General features: G+C 60.2%; 1 protein-coding gene across 50 annotated transcripts in view; it reads right to left on the bottom strand.

Moving 5' to 3' along the window:
• EXD3 (exonuclease 3'-5' domain containing 3) overlaps positions 1-24,535 on the bottom strand; it is a 119,087-nt gene continuing 94,552 nt past the window's right edge. For 25 of the 50 annotated variants that reach the window (XR_012424035.1, XM_074015877.1, XM_074015898.1 and 22 more), the window contains 5 exons: positions 16,170-16,223; positions 15,805-15,936; positions 2,599-2,692; positions 702-740; positions 1-356 (listed from right to left, as the gene is read on the bottom strand). Coding sequence is in view for 44 of the 50 variants with exons in the window: in XM_074015877.1 (XP_073871978.1) it covers positions 43-356; positions 702-740; positions 2,599-2,692; positions 15,805-15,936; positions 16,170-16,223 (633 nt within the window). In the remaining 6 variants the exon portion in view is untranslated. Of the gene's footprint in view, positions 357-701; positions 741-1,700; positions 1,868-2,598; positions 2,782-9,132; positions 9,829-15,804; positions 15,937-16,169; positions 16,224-24,535 lie in introns of those variants that run through there. The other 25 variants (XR_012424037.1, XR_012424032.1, XR_012424033.1 and 22 more) reach the window with 8 other exon arrangements.

Genomic DNA, 24,535 nt, shown 5'->3' with positions numbered 1-24,535 from the left:
CCCAGCAGTCAGGCAGTTTCCATGTTTATTGTCTGGTTGTCCTCAGAAGGGGCTGCTGGCCGGGCTGCTGGCCGGGCTCGGCTCACGGGGGCTGGGGGCGCTCTCCAGGACGTCTCGGAAGTGGGTGGCAACACGATCCAGGTGGGAGCCATCCCAGAAGACCTTTCCACAGCGCGTGCAGCAGTAGAAGTGCCGCAGGCCGGGTGTCCTCAGCACGCCCACCGGGACCCCTGCCAGCTGCAGCCGGGTGCCATTGGTCAGCATGTCCGGTGTCTCCGCCCGCAGGTCAGCTGCCTGCAGCCAGCGGCAGGGACGGTCATAGGTGCAGCCCCCAGGGGCCGCCTCTGGGGCTGGGCCTGGACAGATAGAAGTGGACTCCCTGAGCTCTCAGCCTTCGGGCACGGCCCCCAGGCTGCTCCCAGGGTGGCCCAGTTGGCGGCCCACGCTGAGCCCATGCTCACTCCTCAGCAGCTCCTCTTGCTACCTATCTGCTGACCTTGCCTCCTCCACTTCCTCCTCTGTGCCCAATTCTCCTATCGAGGGACCCCACCCCTTACCTTGTGGGCCCTAGGGCCCCCAAGAACCCCACAGAGCCCCCAGAGAGCCCCCTCTGTCCGGCCGGGACCCAAGTCCCCCATTCTGGGGCAAGTCGGGCCCGTGGAGAAGCAGCTGTGTCCTTAGTGGGCGGTCCCAGGGCTCACCTGGCTCCTGCACCTCCTGGCTCAGGGTGGTCTTGTCACCTGTCAGTCAAGGATGAAAACTGGTCTGGGACTGTCCTAGGGATGGGGCTTGGCAGCCACCAGGGTCCACGACGCAGCCATGTGGCTGAGCACGGTGACCTCATGGTGTGCGGCCTCTTCACGCACACCCCAGCCTTCGAAGATGGCAGAGGGCAGGGGGCCAAGGAGCTGTGGTACCGGCCTGGTCCCCTCCCTTGGGAACTCACACCTCAGAAAGGTCTTGGGGCTCAAAGGTCCCTGGGAAACATGTTCTAGGCGTGAGATCTGCTGATTAGGGCTCTTGGGGGCCTGAGAACCGGCAAGCGGGGGCGGGGGCAGCGATGAGCAGATAAACCCACTGCCAGTGGTGAATTTCGAAATCAGCCAGCGCAAGGGCGGGCGGGTGGGCAGGGCCCAGGACTGCCAGGCTCAGGGTCTGTTGGAGGCCCCCCAGTCCCCAGTGAGAGCCCAGGGCAGGCAGGGCCGGTATCCACCCAGGGGTCACTGCAGGGCTGAGTGCACGACGGCCGAGGGAACACTGGCCAGCAGGTGGGAGAAGCGTCTGCCCTGCTCCTGTTGACCCTCGTAATTTGCTCAGCAAGCATTTCTCTACAGATGGCTCCGGATCAGCTACAGCCGGGGATGAATGCACGAGGCCCCCACCCCAGCCCCAGCTCCTCCTTGAAGCCCAGGAGGCCATGACCCTCATCTGGCCTCCCTGCCTCACCCCTCCCTGGCTGGCCCCAGCTCTTACCCTACAGTCCGTGTGACACCTGTCAGCCCATCCGGGTGTTGCCCACCACCCTGGGGCGGCGTGTGTGCCGTCACGTGCTGGGGCTCTGGCCTGAGTGTGCCTTTGTGAGCGTCGGGGCCTGAGGTTGGAGGCTACCTCCGGCCTCACTCTCCGGGGTGTGCTCTGCTGGCTGCCTGGGGTGACGGTTGGTCGCTCCCCGTCCTCCTACCCTGAACTTGGACTGACCCTTTTTTTTTTTAATTTTTATTTTTGAGACAGAGTCTCGCTCTGTCGCCAGGTTGGAGTCAGTGGTGCGATCTCAGCTCACTGCAAGCTCCGCCTCCTGGGTTCACGCCATTCTCCTGCCTCAGCCTCCCGAGTACCGGGGACTACAGGCGTCCGCCACCATGCTCGGCTAATTTTTTTGTATTTTTAGTAGAGACGGGGTTTCACCATTTCAGCCAGGATGGTCTCGATCTCCTGACCTCGTGATCCGCCCACCTCGGCCTCCCAAAGTGCTGGGATTACAGATGTGAGCCACCGCGCCCGGCCTGGACTAACCCCTTTCTATCCACCTCCATTCTCTTAGTCCCCGTGCCCGCCCCTGACTGAGGATGACCAGGAGCAGCACCCTCCATTCCCTCCCTGGGGTGCCTCCCTCCTGAGGGTGGGGGCCGGCAGTTCTAACAGTGCGGGGTGGTGGGGCATAGTTCCAGCCCTGGTGCAGATCTAAAACTGCAAAGTCCTTGGGTGGCCTGCACCCTCCACAGGGAGAGAAAGAAGCCCTCTGTCTAGTTTCACAGGCAGGGAAATGGGCTGCTGCACGTGTGTGTGCGCGTGTGTGTGTGTGTGCGCGCGCACGCACCGCGTGCCTGGGCCCAGCAGAGAGAAGGAGGTGCACACCACTCCAGAGGGTCGCCTAGGGCCCTGGTGTCCTGATCTCCTGGTCTGCCACCGCACAGAAGGGAGCAGAGGCCATGTGGGCACCTGACCCTCGCTGTGCTTTTTCCACCTGTTGTCACCTGGCTGCCACCCTTATCTGAGGAAGCTCAGTGTTGGACAGGACAGGCCCCTTTCCCTGGCTACCCCAGCAGGTCAACCCATCCCAGGCCCCACAGACCCAGTGCCTGACCCTGACGCACTCACCTGAGCTCCTGGGCCCCTCCTGGTGGCTGCTGAGCCACATGAGCTGCTTCATCATGTCCCTGGAGACCTTCAGGTACTGGTCACAGTTGCAGGCCTGGGGGCCAGAGGGGGTGCTGAGGCCCGGGGGGGGCTTCTCCAGGTGCCCCTATTCCAGCCCTGTGCTTGTTCCTTGAAGCTTTGGGTCTGGCCATGGGGTTTCACAGAGACAGATAATGGGTCCCCTCCTGTCCCCACGCATAGTTCTGTGGGGTTCAGGCCACACTGCCTCCTGGAAGCCCTCCCTGACTGCACTGGCTTCTCGTGGGCCCTGGGAAGCCTCTTCTGTTTTTTGAGAACTTGTGGAACTCTCTGCCCAGCTACCCTCTCCAATCCCAGAAACCTCGAGGGCAGAACCAGGCCTGGGTCCCCTCCAGGCCACCTCAGCTGGGGTGTTGGACACATGGTCCAGCCTTAAAGGGTCAGCGTGGGCAGCCTCATAGTCGCCCCAACCCTTGACCTGTCCATTTCCGCATCCACATTTCTCTGTGATACCTGTGCCTGCCACTGCCTTGGGGCGGGTGTGGCCTTGAAAGTGGCGGGGGGCTGGAGCAAAACTACTTTGTGCCTTGTCCAGGGCACACAACGGGCCCCCGTGCCTGCACCGTTTTTTTTTTTTTTTTTTTTGAGATGGGGTCTCACTGTCACCCAGGCTGGAGTGTAGTGGCACAATCACAGCTCACTGCAGCCAGAAACCCCAGGGCTCAAATGAGCTTCCCACATCAGCCTCCTGAGTAGCACACCACCATACTCAGCTAACTTTTGTATGTTTTGTAGAGATGAGGTCTCACTGTGTTGCCCAGGCTGGTCTTGAACTCCTGGGCTCAAGTGATCACCTCCTGGCTTTCCCAAAGTGCTAGGATTCCAGGTATGTGCCACACCCAGCCCCTCTGGGTGGTTTCTGAATATGACCAATCTGCCAGGCTTACTGTGATGCTGGGGGCGGGGGCGGGGAGGCCGGGACCAGCTTACACCCCAAGTCATGACTTGGAGGGGGGTGCACCGCCTTCCCAGTGGTCACTTCCTGGACAAGGAGATGGGTCGAATCCCTAGGACTCCCCAGGCAACACCAGGAGGGGGCTGGGTGCCCACTGAGAGCCAGGTCCCAGGCAGGCACCCGCAGGTCCTGTGAAGGTGTGGCCTTCCCGTCACAGCCCTTCTGATGTCAGAGCACCCTGGGGAGGAGGTGGGGCTCCCAGGCCACCTGTACGGGGGAGCAGGGAAGAGGAGGCCGAGATCCATGGTCACATGGCTATTCCAGGACCCCTCCCCATGCAGGGGCTTTGGGTGAGCCCCGGATGACATGGCTGCCGCAGGCAGGTGGCCTCGAGGCCCCTGGAGCCTCCGGGTGTGGCCATGTTGGGGGCACTGGCCCTGTCCCACATGCTCTCTTCCCCTGGGCCTTTCGACAGTAGGAGGCTGCACTACCTGCTTCCAGCATTGTAGCCCCCACCAGTTCAGAGGCCGGAGGCTGGAGGTGGTGGACAGGTGGGGCTCTTCTGCTAGGAGGCCCAGGGTGGGCTAGGGAGACAGGACCCTCCCTTCCTCTTCCCCTAGCTCCCATCTCTCCCACCAGGAAGCTCCTTGTGCCATGATGGCAGGTCCTGTGCCCCGGTCTCTGGGCCCAGCGGGCTTCCTGGGCAGGTGTGCAGGTGGAGAGCCCTGGCTGCAGGTCTGGCTGGGAAGGGCTGAGAACAAGCAGGTGGTCTGCCCTCCACAGAGCCCCACTCTGCACTGTGCAGGCCACCTGCAGGGACAGTGCCAGTGGGTGTGGGAGGGGCAGCGAGGGTGCAGCAGGGCGGGATGGGCTCCCCACGCCCCCAAGTCCTCCACATGGGGTCTGGGGCCTTCCCAGGACCTGGGCCAGGTGCGCACGCCTGGGCGTGGCCAGCCAGCTCGTGCTGAGTCACCGGGTGCCGTCAGTGAGGGCCTGGCCCAACCCTCGGGAACCACCGGTGCTGGTTTTCCCACGGCTGCTGCCCGCTGTGGGCCTTGTTGTCACCCACAAGGCCCTGGGAGGCCCTGCCCCGGCCAGGGCTGGAAAAGCCGGTTCTGGGCCCGCTTGCTGCGCCCGCCCTTGGCCCTGGGCTCCCCAGCCACAGGGGGGCCTGGCACTGAGGGCCTCCCTGTCCATCTGTCCACTCCAGGGCCAGCAGCCCTTGCTGGACTGACTGCCCTGGGCGGGTGGCCGCCATGGGCTGAGGGAGGCTGTGGCTCTGCCCTTGTGAGTGGAGCTGGTGGCCCAGCACACGTCTGGCCTTCAGACAGTGATTGTCCACCTGAGCCCACCTGCCTGATACCCTGAGGTCCGTCCCCCAGCACTCGGGCTCTGAGAGCCTCTGCCCTCCCATTTTGAAGAAAAGGGGCTTCTGAGGGCTTCCTCAGTTGCAGGGCACTTGGCGGGCCAGGACCCCATGCCAGGGTTCTCACGCCACCTCCCTCCATCAGCGTGGGACACACAGACGCCCGCCCACTCCAGGGTGCCGTCGGATCTGGGCAGAGACGAGTGGGGCCTGACAGGGACCCTGAGCAGAGGCCAAGGCTGGGTGCCCAGAGCAGCACAGCGGGGTGCCTGCACACCTCCACCCCTCCCCCCGTCTGAGAGCCCAAGGGCAGGCAGCCGCCGCCCCCAGAACCTCACTGGGAGGGAGGGGTGGGAGGGCCCAGGCGAATGGGGGGCAGGACTGGCTGGGAAGGCTCCCAGCTACCTGCCCAGGATCCCCCGTGTGCCTGGTTCCCACGCTCCTCAGCCACTAGGTGCCAACAGCGCTGTACCAGCCCTGACACAGGGCACTTCCGCCCAGGACCATGCGGGCCGGGCCATGAGCCCGTGGGTGTGTGGCTGCCTCCTGGGGACCGGGCCACCAGCCAGGCTATCCTGGGAATGTTGAGGCCTATGGACCCACAGCCAGGTGGGTCTGAGTGGATGTCCACCCTCCAGGGCCCTCTCCTCTCCGGGCCCAAGGAGGAGTGAGGGAAAGAGCTGGTCAGCCACTGCCCCAGAGCTGGCCGTCTGGGGACGTGCACCCAGGACCAAGGCAGAGGCCAAGATGTGTTAGGGGTGGGGTGGGCAGCTAGGAGGGCTTGAGGGGTCTGTTCCCAGGGTGTTTGGGGGCTCTGAGCATCAAAGCTGGGAGCCACAGCCACGAGTGGGCCCAATTCCCAGCCCCACTACCACGGGAGTGACCACAGCTGAAGGAGCCAGAGCTGGGCCGCAGAAGGTGCCTTCAGCAGTACCTGGTGCCCACCTGACCTGGTGCCCACCTGACCTGGTGCCCATCTGACCTGGTGCCCACTTGGGTGCAGGGGTCACACCCACTGCCCCAGGCTGCAGGCCTGCAGGTGTGCCAGCCTATGCATCCCAAGCAATAGGTGGCTGGGGCACAGGTGTGGTGAGGGAGGACTGGGCGCTCCCAGGCAGACAGGGCTGGGCAGCTGCACACAGCCCCTGCACACAACACCCCTGGCCCCACACACCCCTGAGGTCTTGGGTCTTGACAAGTAGGGGGTTGAGGGAAAGAGGCAGGCAAGACATGAGCCCGGGACCTGCCAGGGCCAGAGCACGTGGGGAACCTGTGTCCTGGGGTGCAGGGCAGCAGGAGTGGCCTGCTGGGTTGGGAGCCTGGGAAGGGAGCTCTGCTCCTCCAAGAGACTGGGCCGGATGTCTGCTGGGCCTGGGCCGAGTTGACCTGAGCATCCCTCCTGCATGCTGGCCACCCTGGGGATTCCCACAGCCCCTGCCCTCCCGGCCCAGTGGAGCTCAGGTTCCACCACCAGGCTGGGAATGATCCCAGGTCCTCGGGTGATCTGACCTGAGGGGTTTCTGCTCTGTGCCCAAGCCCAGCTAGACACTGACCCCCTGAGAAGGTGAGGTGAGCGGGTGAGGGTGGCAGGGGCCTCTTTGGGGCCTCCTGTTTCTGAGCGAAGAGCAAGCTTGTTGTAACCTCAGCCCCGGCCTGTTTCCTGCACTCCTCCCTCTGGGCCCCATGGTGGGTGTGGGAGGTGGGGTCCATCGGGCTGGGGCCTGGCCTGGCTGGAACTCCTGCAGGAGATGCCAACCTGGGATTTCCAACCCTGCAGGCAGGTCCAGGAGGAGTCAAGGCCTAAGGCCACCAGGCAGGGCGATGGGGGTGCAGGAGCACATTCTGAAGCAACAGGACATTTCTGCTCATTTAGAACTGGGAAAATGGCAAAGCATGAAAGAGCAAAGATAAAATCTCACTCCGTCCCACTACCTGCCACGCGGAAGGGCACCCAGCACCTTCCTTGGACAGGCCTCTGCATGGCAAGGGCTGTGTGCTGAGATCCCCACATCGGGAAGAGGGGTGCTGGTGGGGGTCACCAGTGTGCCGTCCCAGGGTGGGTGTTGCACATTTGGTCCCTGGCAAGCCCCTGGGCGGGTCCTGAGGCCCCCCAGGTCAGCCGTGCACTCTGACCTCCCCTAGAGCTGCCCAACAGATTGTGAGGCCTGGGGTGTGGGCCTGACACCTTGCTGGACAGGGTGAGCCAGCGACCCAGGAAGAAGCAATCCGGCACCAACCTGCCCACTGAGGCCTGGGTCTGGCCCACACCTCATCTTCCCACGCTGTCCCCAGAGTGCCTTGCAGCCCTGGGCTGCCCGCCCCAAAGGTGACCCGACACTGTCCCCTGCTGTGGCCCTGTGAGCCTCCTCAGAGAGAAGGGAGCTGTGAGCTTGCCAAAAGAACCTGGCCAGCCCCGGCACTGACTTTCCACTGGAGACAGCGCTGGGGTGGACGGAAGGCCGAGCCCCAGGCCCCTGGGGAGGTGTGTGCAGCCAGGGATAGCGGCCGTCTTTTGGGAAGCTTTTAAAACCCAGTCCATCCCCTTGAAGCAAGCTGGTAACCACCCCCTCGGTGACCCCCGCCCTAATGTCCCGGGAGTGTCTGGAGCCTGTGACTGAGGATGGCAGCCCTGGAGAGGCCTCGCCCCTGCCCCCTTGCCCCTTGTCCCCCCCGCCCCCAGGGCCCTGGAAGGGCAGTTCCCACGAGCCCCAGCCCCTCCCCCACCCAGCCACTGCCCCGTCCCCTTTGTGTGGCCAGGACAATGTCTCCACAGACAGCGTGGGGGATGGGCCTCGGGCAGTGTCGGCGGTGAGAGGGTCCCCGGGGGTCGGGACAACTGGGCCCACAGCCCTCACCCCAGAGCCCCCAAAAGTCAGGGCCCTGAGTGTGGGAGAGGAGTGAAAGGGCGCGTGAGTCTCCAGAGGCCGGGTCTAGGCACACGTGCGCAACAGCCAGCCCCTCGTGTGCTTGGAGACGTCTCTCATAAGCACCAGGGATGGGGCGTCTGCGTATGGCTGGGTGTCAGGGTGTGAACCAGGAAGCGTGTTACTGCCTGTGTCACTGTGTGGACACGGAGGACACGCGGCCGCCTGTGTCAGGGTCTCTACTTCCTGCAGCTGCCTCGGAATGTGCCGCCTGGAGCCACCGGCCCTGCCTGGCCCACCGGGCTGCCCCCAAGGCTTGCTTAGCGGGGTGGGGGCTGGCACCTGGCAGTGGGGTCCCCATCCGGCACCTTGCCATCCTTGGCCCAGCACCCCTCTGCACAGGTCACCCCAGACCAGGTTCCCGTGAGGGGCCCCAGCCTTTCCCTGGGCACCCCCTGACCAGGCTTTCAGGCCTAGGCCCTGAAGGAAGGCCACCCCACCCTGTGCCCCCCGATCTTGGTGTCCAGGCCTGGGGCTTGGCTGTCTTTGCCCACCTCCTCCCAGCCTGCACCCCCACCGCCCAAAAGACCACGTGTGTGAGCCCTGAGCCACTGGCAGCTCTGAAGCCTGTGGTCCCAGCCCAAGGCGTCCGGCACCCCTCAGGGTGTGTCCCTTGTTCCAGCACACTTGGGGGCCCCTGGTTGACCCCGTCCAGGAGGGCTGGGGGTGAGCCACAGGGCCTGGCACTGGGTCTCCCACTCACATGGGATGGTCAGCGCCCACCCGGGGGAAGGGGCTGCAGGACACAAAGCCCCGGTGCATGAATTTCAGATCAAGCGCAGGATATGTTTTTATATGAAAAAATGATCGTTTTCTGAAATTCTCCTTAGCAAGCGCCTGTTTGTCAGATCCCCTGGCCTGCCCTGGGCAGGCAGGAGGAATAAAAACGGTCGGGAGTCCCAGACTCCACTCCCCGCCCAGACCCGAGCGCTCCCACCTGCCTCGGGTCAAACCAAACAGAAGCCGGCCACGCAGGCTCCCGACACCGTGCCCTGGGCCTCGGGCTCTCTCCAGGGGCTCCGGGGCGCCCCCACACCGTCCCCATCCCGGGAGGTGGCAGCTCCCCCATCCCCCTCGCTGTAGCCCCCTCCTGTCTCCGAGCCTCCCAAGGAGAGTCCCCCTTCTCCCCCTGCCCGGGGCTCCAGAGCTTCCCCTCCCCCCTTGCCCCCCAGCTCTCGTCCCCTCCCCCGGCCCCCCCAGCCTCGGCGGGGCGCGGCGCGCTGGCTTTCCCAGACGGGGGAGGGGCGGCGGCCGTGAGAACCCGCCGGGCCGGGCCGCGTGGGAAAGTGGGAGGAGGGGCGGCGGAGGGCGGGGCGCGCCTGGGAACGGCCCCCGCCCCCGCGGCCGGCCTTTGAAACGGCCACTCAGGGCGCCCGGCGGAGATTCAAAAGCAAACGGCCGCCCGCCCGCGGCCTTCCCGCGCCTGCCTGGGGGACCCCGCCCGCCCGCCCGTCCAGGGTCGCAGGGGCGCGTGGGGGGGCCGAGACCTCCTCCTTCCCAGGGACCACGGGGTCGCTGGGGGACTCAGCTCCCCGCCCACAGAAGGGGGTGAGCCCGCGCGCCCCGGGCGTGCCCGTTCCAACCAATGGGGCCGGGCCCGGCAGCAGGTGGCAGGCCCTGAACCCGCCCCAAGCGGCCCTGGGCCGACCCTCGTAGCTCCCAGTGTCCGGGAGACAGGGCCCGAATACTCTCTCCAGGAGCGGTGATGGTCCCGCCATCGACTGGGGGACTTCCTGGAGGAAGCGACATCTAAGCTGGGGCCTGGCAGGCCAGGGGGAGATGGAGGCTGCTCCAGGCTGCAGCGGCCGGCGGACAGCAGAGTGGGGCGAGGGCCCCGGGCTGGGCAGGGCAGAGCTGCTGGGGGCCGAGTCTAAGAGGAGGCCGCGGTGGGAGCCGGTGGGAGCCGCGTGGGCTGCTAGCGCCTGGGAGCCACGCCCCGCGCGGGGGCCTGGGTGTGACGGGCCTGCCTGGATGGAAGGGGAGTGGCCCGTTCAGCCCACCCTCTCCGGTCCTTCCAGGGGAGCTCGATGTGGGAGGGGCACGTTGTGGGATCTTCAGAGTCGGGGAGCTGGGCAGGGACTCCTTCTCCTCTCCCCACCTCAGCAAACCTATGTCATGAGGTGCAGGGGTGCAGGGGGCAGCTCTCCTGCTCAGCCTGACAGGGCGGCCCAGGTCATTCTCTGAGCCTGGCGGGCCTGGAAGGATGGGAAGGGAAGGGTCAGGAGACCCCAGCTGGCCTGTGAGGAGGCTGAGGCTCAGGAGAGGCAGCCCTGCCTCTGTAGCGGCAGCCTGGGGAGGCAGCCCCAGGAGTGCACCTGCCAGCCCGCCCAGGACCTCTCCTGTCTGGTGGGAGAAATGTGGCCAACGGACACAGACCCTACCTTGTCACCCTGAGGATCTCCCCAGGACTCCCTTCCTTGAACCTGGCCATGGCCGGTCCCTCCTGTGTGCACCCTGACACCCCGAGGCCAGCCTGCCCACCCCATCCATCCAGGCTGAGTGGAGAGTGGGGCTGCAGGAGCCAGGCCCAGGGGCCACCTGAGGAGGGGCGGTGGGGCCTCGGTGTGCTGCATGGCCCTCTAGTCCTCAGGCACTGCCTCAGGAACCTGTGGTCTACAGGCCGGTGGGTCCAGGTCCTCCATCCCCAGGGGCCATCTCTTGGGAACCCAGGCTGGGCTCTGACTGAGACCCACGGCTTTTCTGGAAGGCTGCTAAGAAAGGGAGGGACGAGGGGGCATTGGGGCCTTCCGGAGGGTCCCCAGCCCACAAGGCTGTGGGGAGGTGGTGTGGGTGGCCTCCTGGGGGAACCGGCTGGGCTCCTGGCTGACCACCCTCCTGTCAGCCCTGGGGGCTGCACTAAGTCCCCTCAGGTGCCGTCATCCTCTGTTTGTCCCCAGCCTGGGGGTCGTGCTAGGCCCACCAGCTACTGAAACTTGCCCTGCAGTTCCACGCCCTGGCTGGAGGGCCCGTCTTCCTCCAGAGCTCTGGGGCTGGGCCCCTCCCGCCACCTTGTGAGCAGGGAGGAGGTCCTTCTGTACCCTGCATGCCTGTGTGACATGGGGGTGCCGAGCGTGGGAATGGGGTCTAGGCTGAGGCGGACGGAGCCTGGGAGGGGTGGGGTCTGCTGCACCTCTTCCTGTCTGTCCCTCTGTCCATCAGCTGAGCACAGAGAATGTGAGGGTCTCCAGGCCCATGGCAGGAGTGGGCAGCATTGGGGCCCCCAGGCTGGATCTTGGGTCTGGGCTCTGAAGCCCGTCAGGGCAGGCTCCAGGTGCTGAGTGTGAATGCTGGGGGCAGCCGCCCTGCGGCCCACTCCGTCCCCTCCGCGAGAACCCCCTCTTGGACCACCCTCCCCAGGGTCCCTGCCCAGCACTGCAGGGCTTCCCAGGCGCCCATGAGCTGGGACCCGGCTGCCGCACCCCCCTCACCCCCCTCACCCCCCCAACAATGGCCAGCTCTGCCCGGGAGCCCTTGGAGGCAGGGGTCACCACAGCCTCCTGGGATGCCCGCTTCTGAGGGGCTGACGCCACTGTTTCAGGACGTGTCCCTGTGGGGGCTGCAGCCCGCTCCCCAACCATGCTAGGGGGGTGGGGACTGGGGACAGTAAAAATAGATGGTATGCCTGGCCATGTCAGGGGTTCATGGTGAGGGTTTTTTTTTTAAGCTCGAGCTTCTTTGATAAAATATTTTCCCATGGTAGACGGCACTGGGAATGTTCCCCATCCCCACCCTGCCCCAGAGGGCACGGCCCCGCCCTCTACTTGAGACCTACGGCCCCTGTGGCTCCTGTGGGTGGGCCGGTGGGCCATCCTCGCTCGAGGGGAGCCCCTCCCTGCCTGACTCAAGGGCACGCGTGGGCAGATGCTACCAGAAAGTCGGCACCAGCAACCCCAGCACCCAGGAGTCCCACCGCTCGGGGTCCCTGCTGAGTGGTGGGGCCGGCGGTGGCCACAGACCCCTGACCAGGCCCTGGCCCAGCTTTAGGCTCAATCACGCATGCCGTTGCTCACTCCCTGCTGTGTGCCCACCGCGCCACCCAGACAGCACCCCAGCCTCGCTCTGGGAACCCTGCATGTTGAGTGGGCCTTCCCTCCGGGAACGGCACCAAAATAGCAGAAGGAAGAAGAAAATGGAAAGTCAGCCCGGCGGCAGGCGCTCTCCAGGGAGGTGGCCAGTTCTGGCCGGAGCTGGGGGACATCGGAGGCTGTGAGCCTCAGATCCTGTGACCGAGGCCAGAGCCAGGCCCCGTGGGCAGCTCCAGGGCGAAAGGCCAATCTCGCCGATCTCTGCTGCTGCGTCAGCCTGAGCGTGCCGCTCTCTGCTGGCTGGTGATGGCCAGCAGCCCTCTGGTGTCTGGATGGGTCATAGCCAGCCCAGCCCTGCACGGTGGCCTCGGGGGCGGGGCCGGGGTCTGCAGTTGCATGGAGCTGGGCCTGCGTGGTCCCTGGGCCTGGCCTCCATTGTTTTGCCCGTGCCTACCTCTTTGGCCCTGAGGATGGGCCTCCCTTCGCCTCTGGGGTGGGGATGGGGCAGCCAGTGTGTGGGGTGGCCGACCAGTGATGTTCCCAGCTGCCCACTCAGGCCAAGCTCCCAGGGTTCAGCTGGGAGCACTGAGGCTGCAGTGCTGTTGGAGTGGGTGGTGGGAAAGTGGCCTGAGCCTGCCCAGCCCTAGGAAGAACTTTCTAGAGCACATGGTCATCATGGACATGTGGCCTGGGGCCCTGGCCCTCCAGGCTCTGAGCTCCTCTCGGGACTCCAGAGCCAAGGAGGCAGGTGTGCACGTGGGAGCCCGGGCTGCAGGCATTGGGCCACCAGCCGGCTGAGGCACTTGTGCAAAGCAAACTCCATTCTCCCACCCTACCTGGTGACCTGGAAGGCCAGGTTCAAATGTAGATATCTCAGCTTCTCAGAGACCCCTTTCTTGCCCTCCTGGCCCCATCACGCTGGCCCTGCGGGACCCTTGTGCACAGGGGGCCCCTCTGCCAACAGCTCTCTGTCACCTGCCCAAGGGCTCCCTGCTAGGGCCCAGCAGGGTCCCCAGCCCTGACGCGCCTCCCTCCCACCTGGGCTCCCACCTGACGCGACATGTGGCCCATACACATGGGGCTCTGCACGGACCAGCACCCTCTCCCCTGCCAGCCCTGCACCGGAGGTTCGGGCTCTGGTGTGGCTGCCAGCATATGCTCTGCTCCCAGGCTGGGGCGGGCAGGGGGAACGCATGGTTCTCTCCTCACAGTGCACCACCCAACATCCGTGGGATATGCACACACAGAGACGCATGTATCCGCAGGGCCCCTGGCCGTGCAGTCCGTGGGGCCAAGGCAGCTCATCCGCCCCTTTCCCACATCCTGCCCCCACACAGAGGGGTTGCCACAGGTGGCAGGTCGCTGCCTGGGGCTGCAGCCAGGGCTTAGGGTACCCTCCAGGCGGAACTCCCCGCCGGCTGTTTGAAGTCTCTGAGACCCAGATGCTCCCTCCCTCAATGCCTTGGTCCTGGGCGGCTGGCGCTGCCCTCTCTGGCCTGGACGCTTGCTGGCCCCCAATGGAAGTGCAGCTCTGGCCTTAGCCCCTCCCAGGCCTGCTCTGCCTGCAGTCCCCCTGGGCCTGGCGCTCCTGCTTGCCACAGCAGGGGCACCCTGGAGGCTGCAGGGTGTGAGTGGCAGAGTGGCATCAGCAGCCTGGAGCTGCCAGTAGCCAGCAAAGAGGCAGGGCGGACACGGGACAGGGCGGCCCCCACCTGCTCAGTCTCTGTAGCCCCCCATCCCATCCGCTCCGCCAGGCCAAAGTCCGCCCTTCTGCCTCACACCTTGGACGCCCTTCTCCATGCAGGGCTTGGCGGCCCCTCTGCGCCTGGCCTGGGTCCTCAGGGGCGCTCCCCAGCACCCGGCTGCCCAGGGCTCCAGCAAGGGTTTCCTCCCAGCGACCCAACTTCCTGTTTTCTCAAGAAAATGCAGCAGCCGATTCTGAACAGCTCATTAACATGCCTCCCCAGGCGTCCCGGACATCCTGGGGTCTTTACAGCGCTTGCCGGCCTGAGCGCAGACAAAGAGAGGCAGCGGACGCGGTTCCTGCTGCCCCTGGAGCCCAAGGCTGAAGGAGAGGCCCCTGGAGCACACTTCCTTGCCACCTGAGGCAGAGCCGTGGGGTCAGAGGGTCAGACTGCATCCCAGGCCAGGGGCAGTGGGAGGTCCAGGGGCCTGTGTGTTCAGGTGACCGGCCGGCTGCAGATCCGAGCCAGAGCTTTCCCTCTTTCCTTCCTGCATCAGTCCCCGCTGGCCCAGCCTGAAGCTGTGGGGGCAGAAGGGCGGTAGCAGAAGGCCCAGGCCTGCATCTGTCCCTGCTCAGCCAGGTGGGTGCCCCTGAGGACCATGGGTGGAGCTGAGCTCAGGGCCCCTCCCTGCCCAGCCCAGGCGCCAGCAGGGACCCTGGCAGTGGCCTCCATGAGGGGATCTCCCTCCATGAGGGAGTCCCAAAACCTCCCCCCAAAATTGGGCTTGGGAGGCTGGGATTACTCAGGCCTGTAATCCCAGCACTTTGGGAGGCTGAGGCAGGAGGATCACCTGAGGTCAGGAGTTCAAGACCAGCCTGACCAACATGGTGAAAGCCCATCTCTACAAAAATACAAAAATTAGCCGCCCATGGTGGTGGGCGCCTGTAATCCCAGCTACTCAGGAGCCTGAGGTGGGAGAATCGCTTGAACCTGGCAGACAGAGGCTGCAGTGAGCTGAGACTGCACCACTACACTGCAGCCTAGGTGATGGAGTGAGACTCCGTCACCCCCAAAAAACCCCAGGAAACAAAACTGAGCGTGGTGGAGCAGCCCCGACCTGCTGCTCTGGGCGGAATATTGATGTGGCCCTAACTCCGGAACGTTCTGGAAGCAGCCCGTACCCTCCACCAGGAGCTGCCGAGAGCCAGCACAGCCCACAGTCCCCCTGCTCCCGTGTTGTCCACGGAGACCCCCGGCACCTGGCATGGACGGGCAAAAGGCGGCATCAGCTCCCCCTCAGCCTGGCCATGCCCAGGTACCCAGTGGGCTCAAGCCAGTCGGTGTGGGGCACGGCAGGCTTGGACAGTGCAGCCCTGGGCAGGTGGCTTAGCTCAGTCCCCCACTGGGGACAGGAGAGGAGGGAGAGAGGTGAGCTGGGCTTTGGTGCCCCCACCGGCCTCCCATGGCTCTCCACCGAGGTGCGGCAGTTCCCACTCAGGGGTTCTGTTGCCCAGACCTTGCTGGACGTCACCAAGCAGACGCAGGCTGTGCTGTGTGTTGCCTTTGGAAAGTGGGACCCGCCCAGCCCGAAGAGGCTTCCACAATTTCTCTCGATTCCTTTCAGAAACCCCATGGGAGCTGGAGGGAATTCCCCAAATTCCAACCAGTGCCTGATCGGAGCTGTCCCCGTGGCCATGCCGGCCTGCACTAGGGACTCTCCGCCGGCGCCTCACCCCGGACCCAGCAGGGACGTTCCGCCGGCGCCTCACCCCGGACCCAGCAGGGACGCTCCACCGGCACCTCACCCCGGACCCAGCAGGGACGCTCCGCCGGCGCCTCACCCCGGACCCAGCAGGGACGCTCCACCGGCACCTCACCCCGGACCCAGCAGGGACGCTCCGCCGGCGCCTCACCCCGGACCCAGCAGGGACGCTCCACCGGCGCCTCACCCCGGACCCAGCAGGGACGCTCCGCCGGCGCCTCACCCCGGACCCAGCAGGGACGCTCCGCCGGCGCCTCACCCCGGACTGCAGCAGCCCCCCAAGGCATGTGGGTGTCTGGGTGGAGGTGGGAGCAACAGGGTTGCTCGTGGTCCTGGCTCCCATGAGCAGAGCAGAGGGTGTGGCAGGTGCTTCTGCCGTCCGCCACTGTCTGGGGGGCCCACCTCCCTGGACACCCCCGTAGCTCTGGATCTTGTGCCAGCCCGAGGTAGGACGGGGCGCGCAGGACCCACCTGGCAGCGGCTGAAGATGTCTGCGTGGGTGACGCGCACATTGAAATGCTTGAGCACAGCCTTAGCCTGCTGCTGGGCCTTCAGGGAGCAGTCGACCGAGAGGCAGCGCCCAGCCCCGACCTGGGCCCGGAGCTGCAAAGACACGGTTCGGCTACTGAAGGGCAGTGCAGAGCCCAGCACCTGCCCAGGCCCAGCCCATCTCCACCAGGATGAGGCAGGAGCCTTCTCTTGGCCCACCAGGGGTACGGCAGAGGCACTGGGGGCCGGCCCCATGGCAAGCTGATCCTGAGGTGGGGGTGGCCGAGGGGCTAGGGGCTTGGGAAGATGGGGCTCAGGCCCACTGAGCTCATCTGTGGGACACTCACCTTGTGGAATGGCTGCCCCGATGTCAGGATGATCCTCCCCTCCTGCCTGGCGACCTGTGTGGGAGGGGCGACCAGTGGGTGAGGGGGCAGCTCCGTGCTCCTGGACTGGGCCGCCTCTGCTCGCCGCCCCCTAGCTCCCCAGATCCTGGCCGTGCACCAGGCCCCCTTTGTCCTCCAGGGTGGCCTCTGCCTGGGGTCTGGGTGGTGAGGAGCCCTGCTGGCCCTCAGACACCTGCAGCCCAGGTCCTGGGTGTCGCCTCATTGTACAGATTTAATCCTGGCACCATGCAAACATTTGTTTTTCATAATTACAAACAAAATTGAATTTAAAAAGCCATCCCTCAAAAGCAGAAGAAAATGAAATAAATAAAACACACACAGAGGTATTCCAAGAGACTCTGGAGATTTGAAAACACTGTAACTTGCCCCTAGCTCCTAGGGAGCCAACTACACATCAAAAATGAAGAAAACCGGCTGGGCGCGGTGGCTCACGCCTGGAATCCCAGCACTTTGGGAGGCCGAGGTGGGCAGATCACGAGGTCAGGAGATCGAGACCACCCTGGTTAACGCGGTGAAACCCCGTCTCTACTAAAAATACAAAAAAATTAGCCAGGTGAGGTGGCGGTTGCCTGTAGTCCCAGCTACTCGGGAGGCTGAGGCAGGAGAAAGGCGTGAACCCGGGAGGTGGAGCTTGCAGTGAGCCGAGATCGTGCCACTGCACTCCAGCCTGGGCGACAGAGCGAGACTCCGTCTTAAACAAAAAAATAAAAATAAAAATGAAGAAAACCCTGCAGTGACGATACTATGGGTGACTGTCGGTGTCGACGCGGCTCTTCCAAAGCTGTGTATGAACTGTGGCATAAAACAGACGGACTATTTTGCTGATTTTGTGAGTATGAGAGTTTTCAGCCGACAAAGGAGATAAAAATTAAAAGTAAGGATATTAAGCTTACAAGAAAACTCCAGCTCTGAATAGAAAGCTTCAGTATGAATTTCTGATGTATGTTATATATATATTTTAAAGTGTATTTCCGCACAGTCCACTGCAAAGGTCTAGAGACAAGACCCAATCCCGTCACCGGGAGTGCCTGTACCCAACACTGGTTTCTACATTTTACACTAAAAGGAGCCCGAGCTTTTTGGAGAAATGACTGATTCCACATCTAAGGCAGAAATGCAGACAATGAGGCCGGAGCCTCTAGACCCTGCAGAAGGCAATAGTGATCCAAGAGCCAAGCGTCACATCCGAGGACTCAGGAGCCAGCGGGGCTCCCGCACCACAGGGAGGCAACGTGCCAGTGAGGGAACAGAGGTGCGGCGGAGGACACAGACACCTTTCTATGCGTTCAGAATGGTTCCTTAAAATCATTAATTTGTTTTTTGGGTTTTTTTTTTTAGATGGAATCTCACTCTGTCGCCCAGGCTGGAGCGCACAATCTCGGCTCATTGCAACATCCTCCTCCCAGGTTCAAGCGATTCTCGTGCCTCAGCCTCCCAAGTAGCTGGGATTACAGGCACCCACCACCACACCCAGCTAATTTTTGTATTTTTAGTAGAGATGGGGTTTCGCCATGGTGGCCAGGCTGGTCTCAAACTCCTGACCTCAGGTGATCCGTCTGCCTTGGCCTGCTAAAGTGCTGGGATTACAGGTGTGAACCACCATGCCCAGCCAAATCATTAGTTATCTTTAAGAGTGCAAGACCAACTCAAAAACATCAGAGCTAATACTATAAAACTCTTACAAGAGGCTGGGCAAGGTGGCTCGTGCCTGTAATCCCAGCACTTTGGGAGGCTGCGATGGGCAGATCGCTTGAGTCCAGGAGTTCTAGACCAGCCTGGGCAACATAGCAAAACCCCATCTCTACAAAAAATAAAAAAACTAGGCAGGTGTGTCTGTAGTCCCAGCTTCTTAGGAGGTCATGAACATGCGATGATCACCTGAGCCGGGAGGTCAAGGCTGCAGTGGGCTGTGTTCACGCCACCGCACTCCAGCCTGGGCTACAAAGAAACCCTATCTCAAAAAAAAAAAAAAAAAAAAAAAAAGATTCTTAGAAGACACAGGGACCACTTTCTGGCACTGTATTTGGCCAGGATTTCTTCGATATGACACCGTAGCAAAGGCAGCAAAAGAAACACTGGAGTGACTGGACCCTCATTATAGTGAAATGTGCGCCTAGGACACTCTGGAGGAGTAAAACACCACAGGGTGGAGACGTTGGTATTTGCAAATCACGTATCTGGCCAGGGGTTGATATCCAGAGTATAGGAGGAACCCCATAATTCAACAACAGAAAAGTAAATAATCCAGTTTAAAAACGGAAGGGCGGGGCGCGGTGGCTCACGCCTGTAATCCCAACACTTTGGGAGGCCTAGGCAGGAGGATGGCCTGAGCCTGGGAGGCTGAGGCTGCTGTGAGCTGTGATCGTGCCATTGCACTCCAGCCTGGGTAACAAAGTGAGACCTTATCTCAAAAAGAAAAAAAAAAGTCGACAGAGGACTTGAATAGACACTTCTTCAAAGATATACGCGTGGCCAATAAGCGCGTGAAAAGATGCTCAGCATCATTCGTCATTAGCGAAACGCAAATAAAAACCACAGTGAGACATCACACCCATTAGGATGGCTTTTACAAAAAAAAAAAAAGGGGAAATAATGGTGGGATGTGGATAAACTGAACCCTCATGCGTCACTGGTGGGAAGGTAAACAGTGCGGCCGCTGTGGAAAACAGTGTGACGGTTCCTCAAGACGTTAAACACAGAGTCCGAAGAGGATTCAGCAGTTTCACTTTTAGCTGTAAATACAAAAAACTGAAAGCAGGAGCTCAAGTACATCCTTATCCATCCGTGTTCGTAGCAGCCACATTCAGAATAACCAGAAGAGGGAAGCAACCTGGGGCCCATCCACAGACGAATGGAAACAAAACATGTCCATCCCGCAACGGAACGTCATCCAGCCTCAGAAAGGAAGGACGTTCAGACACAGGCTATGGCACAGATAGACCCTCACGACATGCCGAGTGGAAGACGCCAGACGCAAATGGGCGGATACTATATGATTCCACGTCTACGAGGTACCTAGGACAGGTCAATTCATAGAGGCAGAAAGTGGAACAGTGGCCACCAGGGCTAGAGGGAGGGAAGGGGAGATAACTATTGGCTCAGAGTCGTCGTTGTTGTTGTTGTTTTGAGATGGAGTCTTGCTCTGTCGCCCAGGCTGGAGTGCAGTGGCGTGATCGCGGCTCACGGCAAGCTCCGCCTCCCGGGTTCACGCCATTCTCCTGCCTCAGCCTCCCAAGTAGCTGGGACTACAGGCGCCCGCCACCACGCCCGGCTAATTTTTTTTTATTTTTATTTTTAATAGAGATGGGGTTTCACCATGTTAGCCAGGATGGTCTCGATCTCCTGACCTCGTGATCCGCCCGTCTCGGCCTCCCAAAGTGCTGGGATTCCAGGCGTGAGCCAACGCGCCCGGCTGGTACGGTGTCTTTGTTTGGGATGATACCGAGTTCTGGAAAGAGGTGGTGGTGATGGATATATGATATAGTGAGTGTGCTAATGCCACTGAACTGCACACTTAAAAACAGTTAAAATGGTCAATTTCGTGTTATGTATGTTTTACCACAAAAAAGGAAGAAAAAAACTGACACAGCAAGTAGCTACTTTGTGGTGATAACAAATATACACCAATATGATGAGTAAAAACACCTACATGATGAATAAAAAACAAAAGTAAAAACAAACACAACTGGTAAATAAAGTAAATATACAGGACAAAAGGAAACAAGGGTCAAAGGGAAGAAACAGACTAGTTATACAGGAACTACACAGGGCTACACGGGAACTACATGGGGCTACACGGGAACTACACGAGGCAACATGGGAACTCCAGAGGGGCCACAGAGGGACTACAGTGGGGTTACACAGGAACTACACGGGGCTACATGGGAACTACACAGGGCAACACGGGGCTACACAGGGCTACACAGGAACTACACGGGGCTACATGGGAACTACACGGGGCAACATGGGAACTACAGCAGGGCTACACAGAGGGACTACAGTGGGGCTATCAGGAGCTACATGGGGTTACACAGGAACTACATGGGGCTACACGGGAACTACACGGGGTTACATGGGAACTACAGAGGGGCTACAGAGGGACTACAGTGGGGCTACAGAGGGCTACACGGGGCTACACAGGAACTACACGGGGCTACACAGGAACTACATGGGGCTACACAGGAACTACATGGGGCTACATGGGAACTACAGGGGGCTACATGGGAACTACAGAGGGGCCACAGAGGGACTACAGTGGGATTACACAGGAGTTACACGGGGCTCCACAGGAACTACACGGGGCTACACAGGAACTACACGGGGCTACATGGGAACTACAGGGGGCTACATGGGAACTACAGAGGGGCCACAGAGGGACTACAGTGGGGTTACACAGGAACTACATGGGGTTACACAGGAACTACACGGGGCTACATGGGAACTACACGGGGCTACATGGGAACTACAGAGGGGCTACAGAGGGACTACAGTGGGGCTACAGAGGGCTACACGGGGCTACACAGGAACTACACGGGGCTACACAGGAACTACACGGGGCTACACAGGAACTACATGGGGCTACATGGGAACTACAGGGGGCTACATGGGAACTACAGAGGGGCCACAGAGGGACTACAGTGGGATTACACAGGAGTTACACGGGGTTACACAGGAACTACACGGGGCTACACAGGAACTACACGGGGCTACGTGGGAACTACAGGGGGCTACATGGGAACTACAGGGGGCTACATGGGAACTACAGAGGGGCCACAGAGGGACTACACGGGGCTCCACAGGGCTACACGGAGATACACAGGAGCTACACAGGACTGACGGCGAACTTCTCGAGGGCAACAATGGAGCCAAAAGGCAGCGGAGGGTTTTCAAAGTTCTGTGGAGCTGCTGGTACAAACCCAGCAACACTCTCCTTCAAGAAAGAGGAAACAGAGCTTTTTAGAAAGGAAAAATGGCCCCGATTAAAGAACAAGGAAAATTCATTAACAAGAAGGAGTCCGTCGTTTCCCAGAGGAAGGTCTGCCATGCAATAAACGGTCCACACATCATCAACACTGAAAGACGTCGAGTCCATAAAGGAAACATGATCATGTCTAATGTGCAGAATTAAGAAAAACAGCATCGTGTTAACATTCTGGAAGATGACAGCAGGTAAGAAAGATAAATGGACCCTGCAAACAGAATCCAGCAGCACATTAAAGCGATAACTCACCACGGTCGAGTGAGTTTCATCCCAGGGATTCGGGGGGTTCAACATGTGCAAGTCAGAATGTGTGATTCATCACATAAACAGAATTAAAAACAAAAACGACATGATCATCTCAATAGAGGCATAAAAAGCATTTGATAAAATCTAGCATTGCTTTATGATAAAAATCCTCACCCAACTAGGCATGGAAGGAACATACCTCAAAATAATAAAAGCCATATATGACACGCCCGCAGCCAACATCATAGTCAACGGGGAAAAGCGGAAAACAGCCCCCCTGAGCGCTGGAACGAGAGAAGGCTGCCCTCCCCTCACCCTCCCGCCCTCACAACGTAGTGCTCAAAGTCCTGACCAGCACTCCCAGGGAAGAGAGAGAAAGAGAGGGCATCCAAATGGGAAAACAGGAAGTCAAACTATCTCTGTTTGCCAATGTTGTGACTGTATACCTCGAACACCCTAAAGGCTCCTCCAAGACTCCTTGATTTGACAAATGAATTCAGTCAAGTCTCAGGTTACAAAATCAATGTGCACAAATCAGTAGCACAACGACCAAGCTGAGAAGGAAACCAAGAACTCAGGCCGGGCGCGGTGGCTCACGCCTGTAATCCCAGCACTTTGGGAGGCCCACGGGGGTGGCTCACTTGAGGTCAGGAGTTTGAGACCAGCCTGGATAACATGGTGAAACCCCGTCTCTACTAAAAATACAAAAATTAGCCTGGGTGTGGTGGCGGGCGCCGATAATCCCAGCTATCCCGGAGGCTGAGGCAGGAGAATGGCGTGAACCCGGGAGGTGGAGGTTGCAGTGAGCCGAGATGGCGCCACTGCACTCCAGCCTGGGCGACAGGGCGAGACTCCGTCTCAAAAAAATAAAAGTAAATAAATAAATATGTGGAAAAAAAAACTCAATCCCTTTTATAATATCTGCACAATGACAACACACACACACACACACACACACACACACACACACACACACACACACACAACAAACCTACGAATGTACTTAACCAAGGAGGTGAAAGACCTCTACAAGGAGAACTACAAAATGCTGCTGAAAGAAATCATGAATGACACAAATGGAAATACATCCCATGCTCAAGAATTGTTGGAATCAATATTGTGAAATAACCAAACTGCCCAAAGCAATCTACAGATTAAGTGCAATTCCTATCAAAGTACCAACATCCCTTTTCACAGAATTAGAAAAAACAATCCTAAAATTTGTATGAAACCAATAGAGAGCCTGAATAGCCAAAGCAGTTCTAAGGAAAAAGAATGAACCTAGGCCGGGCGAAGTGGCTCACACCCAGCACTCTGGGAGGCTGAGGCGGGTGGATCACAAGGTCAGGAGTTCGAGACCAGCCCAGCCAACACGGTGAAACTCCATCTTTACTAAAATACAAAAAATTAGCCGGGCGTGGTGGCAGGGGCCTGTAGTCCCAGCTCCTCCGGAGGCTGAGGCAGGGGAAATCCCTTGAACCCAGGAGGTGGGGGTTCCAGTGAGCCGAGATTGTGCCACTGCACTCCAGCCTGGCGACAGAGTGAGACTCTGTCTCAAAAAAACCCCAAAAAACAAAACACAAATCTGGAGGCATCACATTACCCAACTTCAAATTACACTTGTGATGGTTTCTACTGAGTGTCAACTGGATTGGATTGAAAGATGCAAAGTACTGATCCTGGGTGTGTCTGTGAGGGTGCTGCCAAAGAGGATCTACATTTCACAGAGTCCATGGACTGGGAGAGGCAGACCCGCCCTCAGTAGGCACCATCTAATCTGCGGCCAGCACGGCCAGAATAAAGCAGGCAGGAGAAGATGGAAGAGCCAACTTGCTGAGTCTTCCGGCCCCATCTTTCTCCCGTGCTGGGTGCTTCCTGTCCTCGAACATCAGACTCCAAAGTCCCTCAGCTTTTGGACTCTTACACGTACACCAGTGGTTTGCCAGAGGCCCTTGGGCCTTTGGCCACAGACTGAAGGCTGCACTGCCAGATTCCCAACTTTTGAGATTTTGGGACTCGGACTGATCCACCACTGGCTTCCTGGCTCTTCAACTTGCAGACAGCCTATTGTGAGGCTTCACCTTGTGATCCTGGGAGTCAACTCTCCTTAGTAAACTTCCTTTCATGGGCCGGGCACAGTGGCTCACGCCTGTCATCCCAGCACTTTGGGAGGCCAAGGCGGGCAGATCATGAGGTCAAGAGATCGAGACCATCCTGGCTAACACAGTGAAACCCCGTCTCTACTAAAAATACAAAAAGTTAGCCGGGCGTGGCGGCGGGTGCCTGTAGTCCCAGCTACTCGGGAGGCTGAGGCAGGAGAATGGCGTGAACCCGGGAGGCGGAGCTTGCAGTGAGCCGAGATCACGCCACTGCACTCCAGCCTGGGCGACAGAGCGAGACTCCGTCTCAAAAAAAATAAAATAAAATAAACTTCCTTTCATATGCACATCTATCCTATCAGTTCTGTCCCTCTAGAGAACCCTGACTGACACTACAAGGCTCTGTGTTTGGATGTGTCCCCGCCCAAATCTCATCTTGAAATGCAAGCCTCAGTGTTGGAGGTGCAGCCTGGCGGGAGGTGACTGGAGGTGATTGGATCACGGGGGATGATTTCTCAGGAGTGGTTTAGCACCATCCCCCTTGGTCCTTTCCTTGCCTGGTCGTTTAAAAGTGCGCAGCGCGTCCCCTCTTGCTGTCTCGCTCCTGCCTTCACCATGTGACATGCAAGCTCCTGCTTTGCCTTCTGCCAGGACCGGAAGTTTCCAGAGGCTCCCCAGAAGCAGATGCCAGTGATATGGTTCCTGTACAGCCTCCAGAACCATGAGCCAACCGAACTTCTTTTAAGTTACCCAGTCCCAGGTATTTCTTCTTTTCTTTTTTTTGAGCTCTGTCGCCCACACTGGAGTACAGTGCAGTGACATGATCTCAGCTCACTGCAACCTCTGTCTCCCAGGTTCAAGTGATTCTCCTGCCTCAGCTTCCCGAGTAGCTGGGACTACAGGTGCCCACCACCAAGCCTGACAAATTTTTTTTTTTTTTTTAAGATGGAGTCTTGCTCTGTCACCAGGCTGGAGTGCGG

This window comes from Macaca fascicularis, chromosome 15 (genome assembly GCF_037993035.2).
Source record: "Macaca fascicularis isolate 582-1 chromosome 15, T2T-MFA8v1.1".
Taxonomy (NCBI): domain Eukaryota; kingdom Metazoa; phylum Chordata; class Mammalia; order Primates; family Cercopithecidae; genus Macaca; species Macaca fascicularis.
The sequence above is the reverse complement of the archived record's forward strand: the minus strand, read 5'-3'. Positions and strand labels throughout refer to the sequence as shown.